General features: G+C 32.7%; 2 protein-coding genes across 2 annotated transcripts; one reads left to right on the plus strand and one right to left on the minus strand.

Moving 5' to 3' along the window:
• Positions 1-1,486: 1,486 nt before the first annotated feature.
• bug (thioredoxin domain-containing protein bug) lies at positions 1,487-2,969 on the plus strand. Its single transcript, XM_068761792.1, has 2 exons — positions 1,487-1,670; positions 2,100-2,969. The coding sequence occupies exons 1-2, from the start codon at positions 1,619-1,621 to the stop codon at positions 2,924-2,926; spliced, it is 879 nt and encodes a 292-aa protein (XP_068617893.1). The 5' UTR covers positions 1,487-1,618; the 3' UTR covers positions 2,927-2,969.
• Positions 2,970-3,895: 926 nt separating this feature from the next.
• On the minus strand, positions 3,896-7,141 carry LOC137918764 (glyoxylate reductase/hydroxypyruvate reductase). The gene is made up of 3 exons (XM_068761661.1): positions 6,680-7,141; positions 5,729-5,990; positions 3,896-5,222 (listed from the first exon to the last, which is right to left on the minus strand). The coding sequence occupies exons 1-3, from the start codon at positions 6,832-6,834 to the stop codon at positions 4,587-4,589; spliced, it is 1,053 nt and encodes a 350-aa protein (XP_068617762.1). The 5' UTR covers positions 6,835-7,141; the 3' UTR covers positions 3,896-4,586.
• Between the last annotated feature and the right edge of the window lie 2,720 nt (positions 7,142-9,861).

Genomic DNA, 9,861 nt, shown 5'->3' on the forward strand with positions numbered 1-9,861 from the left:
TCTTACTATTCATCAAAAAGATTAGGATAGCTGAAGAGATAGACGCTTTAAGATTGGTAGACCTCGGTACCTACATTTAATAAAGTGATAAATCAGGCTGTTGCAACAACATCATTTTCATCATCATTTCTATCTGCTGCATACCAACTTTTCTCGGGGATCATCTACATAAAACCGATGAAGTACGCCGAAAAAATTCTAGGCGAATACCAGTTCGGATTTAGACCTAACCGCTTCATCATAGACCAATTTCCATTTATGCGACAAACGCATGAGAAAGCGTACGAGTACAATATTAACTTACATCATCTGTTTGTCCATTACCAGCAGGCTTTTGAAAGCGTAAATAAATAAAGCGTGATACTTGGAGTACCGAATAAGACAGTTCATTTGATAAATGCGACTATATGGGACTCTCAATCTTCAGTGGCTATCCAAAATGGACACTCCGAACCTTTCTGTATATACTTCGGAGTTAAACAGCGATGCCCTCTCGACAGTTATCTTTAACCTACTACTGTAGGCCAGCACACGAAATGTCAATCTCAACAGGCTTGTAGACTATACTACATCCCAGGCGGTTGCATACGCGGACGACATAGCAAGAACTAGCCAATCCAAGCAAAGCCTAATTAACCACGGAATATTGCCAGAATCCGTTTCCGCCAAGTTTGGGTTTCAAATGAGGTTGTGAATGAATTTCGTTACTCGAGATCTAATCTAAACTTCCTGAACATCACTTATGTAGCAAGGTATTAATTGCCAAGTTTAAGCTAGCCATTTATAAAACGGTAATCCGCCCAGTTATGACCGATGCGTATGAAACCTGGACGATGATACATAAAGATGAAATAAAACTAGCAATGTTACAAAGAAAAATATTGAAAACGATTTCCATCCCGATCGAAAAGATAATGGCGTGTACCGTGTAAGAATTAATCACAAGCTGAATGATTTGATTCACAACGAAACGATTGTCAAGTTCTGCAAGTCACCAAGGTACAAATAGGCAGGCCACTTGAAAAGAACGACAAACACCAGGGCTGTTAATACCATCTCCAAGTGGATCTCGCAACAAAAAAGACTCGGGAAGACGTGGCTGGAATGTGTAGACGAAGATCTCTCGAGTACCGAAAGGAAGGCATTTTGGCAAAAAACAGCGAAAGATAAAATGAGATGGAAAAGGATCTAGAAGTAGGACAAGAGTCGTAAAGGATTGTAGCGCCACAAGAAAGAAGAAGAAGAAAGTATGGGAATATACTTTCATTAATATTATTACATCAATTTAAAAATTTTCAAATGATTTATGCGTTAAAAATATCTATTTTCTAATTTAGACGTAATGTTCATAAAATAAAAATTCAAAGCAAAATTTCTACAATGTTTGCTACAATCCTACTAAAACCGATTATAAATCAATATATTTAGTGTTGGTTTTAGTAGGTGTGTTAAACAAAGTCTGACCACACCAATATTTTGACATTTCAATATTTAAACCCAAGTGAATAATACGGAATATTCATATTAGAAAACCTTCATGAATATTAACATTGTTACTGTAAGGTGGAAATAAATGTAAAGATTGTTTTCATTCCTTAGTATCGATAATTACGCCATTATGTACATTAGTAAAAAAAGTGAATTGTTTATGTCTATAATATTAGTGTTCAGTACGTATTTGTTTAGTATTTTTTTAAATTATCAGGATGTTTTTGCTAATATTACATATTAACTTAACAAATTAATAAACTACGAGCTCTCTTGGTAGGAATATTGATTACATTTGTTTCGAAGGAGGTATTTTTAATCCCATTAAATAAAAACAAGTCAGTTCACCTTACCTTATTGTAAAGATTACACCTTTTTCATGACATGTCATTCTTCTTGATATGAAATACTGAATCTTATAGTATCACCGTATTTGCGTATGCCGAGAATATAGTTTTTGTTATAAAAGAGTAATATTATTTCCACAATAATTATATACTTTAGTGTTTACTAATTTATGCTACAAAATTACAATTTCAATTGATAGTTTGTTGTTATTTTTTGTCATTGTTTTTTTATATGTAATTGAAAATTTTTCTTTTACTTTAAAGGTTTACCAATATTAACAAGACAATTTGATGTTGATGAAGAACAACTTGATATAGAAAAAGTTGACGAACCTGACATTCCTAATGTAGATGATTCAGAATCTTTACTTTCAAATGTTGTATCAGATGTCAACAAAACATTGACTAACCTTTACAATCATGTTACATCAGCGAATATCACAGCTGAGAATAGAACACAAACAACCAATGAAACAAGAAAACTTGTCAAATGCAAGGAAATTGTTTATGTTGAAACAGAGGATATAGAGGTCGAGATTATTAATGGAACACACTTGGCTAAACTTTTACAAGTGAAACCTGACATTACGAGCAGAGATGTCGAGGCAGACTGTGTCTTAGTATTGTTCTATGCAAGAGCTTGCCCCTTTAGTGCACATGCAGCACCTTACTTCAATGCACTAGCCAGAGCTTATCCTAACATTAAAATGGTAGCACTTGATGCATTAAAGTATCATGGGATTAATGCGCAGTTTGGAATAGTAGGTGTACCAACTCTCAAAATGTTTCATAATGGTAGACCGGTTGGTAAATTCAATGGCACTGAATACAACATTCAGTCATTCAGCAAGTTTGTTCATGCAATTACAGGGCAATATCCACTTGAGCTGTTAGTTACTTCCAAAGATTTTCAAGGACCCGTTTCTAGTGTTGTTGAAAAAGACACAGATTATTTCCTAGTGCTGTCATGGTTGTTCATCATAATATGTTCGATTTATTACTTCATGCAGTCCAAATGGTGGAACATGATAGTTGAGATGGTGCAGAATAATTGGAGAGAATCTGAAGCACAACATGAACACAATGACTAGTTTAATAGTCATTTTATGATATTAAGACTGTTTAATAAATTATTTTGTTCTGTTATATTTTTTATTTTTACAATAACAAACATGATAAATTGATCCCTAGCTGGTAGTTGATTACAGTAGAATTCGAGTATTCCTCCTTTAATCATTACAGTGAATAATGCATACAAACCTCTAAATTTCAAAGCAAATTGTAAGTGAATTTATACAAAAAAAAAATAGAAAAACATGCTTAAATCTTTAGGTGCTGTACATTTGGGACTATATTTTTTTCAGTCCATAAACACCTACTGCTAAAATCATTATGATGAAGGGCCTTAATTATGTCAACGGTCCACCTAGTGGGGAGCCTAATTTGATTACTCATTTGTCACTAACCTTTGAAATACATTTTCCTATGTTTGAGTAATACTAAATTTTACCTTTAACATATCTGAGAGCCCAATCAGTTGTACCAAAGGTTAAAAATATCAGCACGTCTGAGGCATAGGGTTCAACATATCATTTCAGCCATCACCAGTTAGCTGCCAAAGTCTTACACAAATTTCGCCAAATCATCGAAAGGTATCACCTGTAGCTGCATAAAAGGATGTAGCTCTTGTTAAAACAGAGTGGCTTTAATTGAGTCACCTCTACTATGAATATACTCCACATAAAATATCTGCTTATAGTCTCCAGACTGATTGTGTATTAGTTAAAAGGAAAAATATTTCTAATGTCAGATGTCCACTGCTGGAAAGAGGCTTCTGCCATAGATTTCCAAAAGGACCAATAAGAAGCAACTTGAATCCAACACCTTCCAATGTTTTACAACCAAAGAGATAATTTTACATACTAATCTGCTTTAGCCTTTTTATGTAGAGACACTACTTGTAACTGTAGTTAATTTTTTAATTGTTAATACAATCATACCTCAAAATTAAAATATGTTGAATGATCAAAGCATAAAGGTTTACTGCTGATAAAATGGATAGACTAGTTTATTGATAATAACTTCTAATACTTGGTTTGGCGACGTTATATATTCACATTGTATGACCTACCATACCAGGTGTCCAGTTTGAGACATAATACTATGATCAAAAAGTAAGTTTAATTATAAAATGTAAATTCCTTCTTTATTGGTAAATTTTAAAGTAATCCCCTTCCAATACCCTTTGGCCAATGGTCTTTTCAAGTCCTTGAAAGAATCTGAACAATCTTATTCTGGTATAATATTCATGACAGATTTGGTTTTTATCACTTCCATCTGAAATGGCGTCCCTTCATTGGCCTTTTGAGTTTGTGGAATAGCTAGAAGTCATAAAGAGCTAAATCAGGGGAATAAGGTAATTGCAGAATAATATGAGTAGAGTTGGGACAAATTGAGACGATTGACAAGTTTGAGACAGAATATCCTTCAAAATGGTTTGGGCTGAGCCAAATGATACTCAAACTTGTAAAATAGACACTTGGCAACATAGAAAAATATTGACTTGTCTACCTACTGCCCGGAAGTTTTTGAATCACAATTTCATTTTATTTTTTGATCACAGTAGTGTATCCGAATGGAACTTTTATCACATTTTTAAATATAAAACTAGTGACATACTATAAATATATATTTGCTATTATTTTGTACATATGTTACAAGTACAATTGAATAATTCAATCAATTACAATTTTATTTAAGCTCCGCTGGCATTTTGGTGTCATTCAGAGCAGCTAATATATTTTTAGCAGTTAGCTCACTCATTTTGTTTCTTGCCTCAATGGAAGCACTGCCTATATGAGGCAGCACTACACAATTCTGAAGTTTAAATAATGGACTGTCTAGTGGCAATGGCTCTGGTGTAGTAACATCCAAGCCCGCTGCTCTGATGGTGTTGTTTTTTAATGCTTCTATCAATGCATTTTGGTCTACAGTACCACCACGGCTTGTATTAATGAAAATAGCAGTTTTCTTCATTTTCTCAAATGCCTCTTTGTTGAATATTTCTTTGGTCTCCGGTACAAGAGCACAGCAGCAAATAACAAAATCACTTTGTTCTAATAATTCATCTAAGTTAACCTTAACTGCTCCAACTTCCTTCGCCTCTGGTCTTTCGCTACGGTTGTAATAAAGAATTCTTGAAGTATTGAAAGATTTTACTCTTCTAGCTACTGCTTGACCTATTCTACCAAATCCAACAATCCCAACTGTGGAATCTGCAAGACCTGGTCCAGTCATCCAAGTTGGTGCCCATGAAACCCAGCCCCCAGTTCTTGCTTCATTTTGTGCTTCAGGCAATCGTCTTGATGTGGATAACAGTAAAGCCAACTGCAATAAGAAATAAAATACATTTTTACAAGAATATCACTCTGTATGACAAGCAATAAAATGTATTTTTATTATTAATGATTCTAATAAATTGATGAAGAAAGAAAGTGTTAAGAAATTGCCATATTCAAAAGTGACAATGCTAAATTAATTACAATTTTACTTAAATATAAAGCATTACTTTTAAATTATCTAATAACCATTTAATTTGTGGAATATGATTAAAATGCTTAAAATAAATGTTCTTAAGTATTGCATTGTGGCTAAGTTTCAGTGTTTATTTATTTAAAAATAATATCCTATGCATATTTCCAAAGCTTGTAGTTGTGGCATGAGTTCACCCCCTATTAGGTGGACCAACAAAATAGACAAAGTCAAGGGGAGTATATACTGGAAGTGCAAGCACAAGACTTTTTATTATGATCATTGGGGAAGGCCTGACTTGAAGTGGGCATTTATCTGCTGAAATGATGATTATATCTATTTGATAATTTAAAAATTATTACAGTAAGCTCTGCAGTTGCATCAGTTAATACATCAGGGGTGTATCCAATCCTGATCCCTCTATTTTTACATTCCTTCACATCTATGTGGTCATATCCCACAGATATGGTCGCTACAACTTTTAGAGCAGACCCTGCAGCATCAAGTAATTCTTTGTCAATTTTATCTGTCAATGAGCAGTATATTCCATTTGCACCAGCAATGCTTTTCAGGAATTCTTGTCTTGGAACTGGGGATGGTTGCTCCCAGATTTTTAAGTCACATCTGAAAATTAAAACATTATACATAATAGAGTGGATGTCAGTTTCAATCTTGTTTGATTAGTTTTAATATTTACACATAAGTCTCTTCTCAACAAAAGTGTATGAAACTATAAATCATCATACACCTAATATCTCTTTACATTGAATTAATTTTTGTTGAGTAGTGATAAATTTATAAAATATTGTACAATTTAAAAATAGACTAACCATTCCTACTTTTTAATACATTTATTTTTATTGGGAGTTATAAATTAACCATCATGACCCAAGTTGGATCAGTGGAGGTCACATAGCTACTTAAATATTTTTGATTCTAGGATATATTGGTTTTCTTAACAACATTTTGTTGTAGTGTTTGTTAACAGCGGCAATATTATACAATCTGAACTTGCTCCTGCCACGATCTAAATCTATAACTTACTATGATAAGTAGCAGAGCCTAACAACTACACTGCTCCAAATTTCTTGTCATGTTAACAATTAATTTGTTCAATAAAGCGACATCCTAAGCAGGAATTTGTTTGTCTAATGGAAAGCAATATGATAACTGAAACTATATTGTGCTTTTCAGGCTAGAGAAATAGGCACTGCAAGTATTTTGTCCATTTAAGTTTCGTTTCAGGGAATGGGGTCTTAGAGAATAAAATTGTAAAATCGCGTTAAGGAATTATAAAAGTTAATGGAACTTACTGCTGTTTAAGTAGTTCTATGCCAGTTTGAGGCATATCCGATCGAGTGACGTAGACTTGGAATTTCCCAGCGCTGCTCATGGTTCTAACTGAATTGTTTAGAACACGTTTACTAAATAAGTAAGGTGCTGCTGCCACAATGCTTTTATAAATCATGAATACACTTCGATTAACTTTTTATAACAATCGTCAACTTCCGTATCAATCCTATTGAAAGGTCATTCTGGTTTATGGCAAGTATTTCGGCGGAGCTTGTAGCGATTTTTTATCTTTTTCTTCTTTAAAAAAAGACGGTTTCGCGGCGTAAATAGCAAGATGTAGAGCAAAGACAGTTGCGAGAATGACTTTGCCTTTGGTAGATTTTATAAATGACAAACCAGACATAATACTGTAGTTTAAATAGATATAAATTTAATATAAATATAATTAGGTAACTAAAATAGGTTAACTACGGTTATCACTACTATACTGACATACTAAAGATAATAGTAGCCTTGAACTTTCAAGAACAGCGATTTAATATCGATTTTATTGATTAAAAATCGGATCAAAGAATCGATCTAAAACACTAAATCAACGAAAAATTATAGTAATAATTATTTCGACATACTGAAAGATTTAGAGTAGGGAAAGAGGAACGGTGCAACAATAAAAATCTTTATCGTATAATATGTTTTATAGCTTTATAGAAAAGTTACGAATTTGTAAAATATTTATTGTCGCGCTATAACTGAATTTATGACTTAAGCAAAGTTTTCTAGTTAGCTAATGTGTTTCAAAACCATTGGTAAATTAAAGACTATGATTGCACCTAGTAAAATATATTAAACAATGTCTCGTAGGTACTGAATATGCAGGTTAAGCAGACTAATGTTTAAGAATTTTAAAACAAACTTTTTCATATTTTATCCCATTTAATTTGATATTGAAATCCCCGTTTTTATCGCTTGCTATACAACGCCGATAGCATAAACAGAAATACCATTCTTCTGCTGTAATCGTTAATACGCCATGTATAAAAAAACCTTTTATTTGTTTTATCTTTACACTATCAGAACCGTCCATTAATAAAAAATATAATTTACTTATTTTTTGGTAGAAATATAATTTGTCTACACAAGTAAACTGTTTGTAAGAGCATTTGTATTGGGTTGTTAATGGCAATTTTCAAATATTCAGTAAAAAATTAAAAACCTTGTTATTGTTCCATGAAATTAAAATTGACTAATTGCATTCGATATTTTTTCACTGAATCGTAATCATGGAAGTAGCCATCGCTTCGCTATTGACGTAACTGGCGTGACATTAACAGCTGTCGACGTGATAAGGAGTTACTTTTTAAAATAGGCTTACATCCCTAACATCGGGCAACCAATTTTGGCTTACATCTGTAACAGTATTAAGTAATTTATTCCTTGTTTAGTTTTAATAGGCATTAACTCAGTTTCCTTCTGTTTTACATATAAAAAAGATAAATATAATTTACACACACATAGTCAATTGATTTATTAAAAGAGGTTTACTGGGAATATATAATTCCTGGGCATCTATAATAATAGTAGAAAAAATATTCTGGGATAGAATAGTTTAATCCTTTAGATGATTTTTTTATAATAACTCTTCGAAAGTATTTATTATGTAATAAGTAATAAATACTTTTAAAATTTAATTTAATAGGTATTATAAGACATTTAAAACATGCATAATGTCAGGAATATTAAATATTACATATTATTATTACATAGATTACTAATTATTTGTATAATAATTAAAAATCGTATTCTTCCTCGGAACTGAAAACGTGTGTATAATTAATTTATCTGAATTTGTAAATGATAGTTCACTTTTTTAGCTATTTTATTGTGTTCGGTAGAAATAGATATAGTGCTAAAAGTCAATTTTTATATTGATGACTTATATTGATATTACATTTATTATAAATTATATATTACATAATATATTTTTTTTCTATATTGTCTTTAAAATTCTTTCTCCTATGATAATTTTAATAAATTTATTGGAAATAAACTGAGATATTTTGGTTGTTAGTAACTAATTTAACGCCGGGGATGTTAATATTTTTAACGATATACTATAGTGCTAATTAGCTAGCATAAATGTGGTTAGGGCTGTGTAAGATTACAACGGTCAAACATGTTTAACTTTCTACAATATGATACGAAACTAATGTAATCTAATATTATCTTTTGCTTTTCGCACCTATTTAAAATAAGTAAACAAATAGATAAATAATGTGCTAGCAAGTGTTAGTCACCTCCTTAAGAATGTGTGCGGGAGCGATACGCCAATCTGTTATTAAATATCTCGTGTGCGTCTTGTCAGTCGCGCTCTCCCTCGTCTCATTGTTGATTATCACTTCCGCAAAAACTATAGTATGGATATCACCAATTTTCATCATAATCCTTAAAATTTTGAGGTTCATTAACGTTGCTTTTCTTCACCCTTTGGTGGCATCCACATGGACTGGTCGTGGTCAGGAAAAAACTTCTTCGCCGTAATAATGAAACGTTCAATCGCTCAGAAAGTCTCGTATAACTTATACGTAAGTCCATTATACCTTTGTAAACGCTTTAGCCACGTCGTGGAGGCCAGCTCCCCTGACGGAACCTTTAATTCGCTTATCGAGTATGTCCTCCAGAACATGGTGCACTAGATGGATGCAGGAGAGTTTGGTATGAAAACCAAACTGTTCGGCAAGAGGAAAATCTTTCGTTTGAAACATTATCCTAAATCGGACGAGGATTAATCTTTGGTAGTATATCCCAAAAGTCTTTAGGAGACTAATGGGAAGAAAGATTGTGGGGTTGTTTGCAGGTTTAGAGGGATTTAAGAAACCTGTGCCCCTTGTTTGGAAAAGAATCCATTGGTCATGGCCGCGTTAAAGATAAGGATTAAGATCTGGATGACATCAGTCGGAAGGAGTTTAACTAACTAATTTATAATGCCACCTGAGCCTAGTGTTTTGCGTGGGCGTATATTTCGAACGACATCCACAACTTTGTTGCTTATAGTGTGATTAAAAATAACATAAACCACTGTAGTGGCACCCAGAATAATAAACAACGTGTAAGTAAAAAAGACAAAACAAATAAAGTTATCTGTCGTGTGCAAGTGATTTTACCATGGCTTTGTATCTAAAAAAATTACTTTCTTTTCTAAATT

This window comes from Battus philenor, unplaced genomic scaffold (assembly GCF_028537555.1).
Source record: "Battus philenor isolate CCGP_79_NKW_IND1 unplaced genomic scaffold, ilBatPhil1.0.hap1 SCAF_15, whole genome shotgun sequence".
NCBI classification, from domain to species: Eukaryota; Metazoa; Arthropoda; class Insecta; order Lepidoptera; family Papilionidae; genus Battus; species Battus philenor.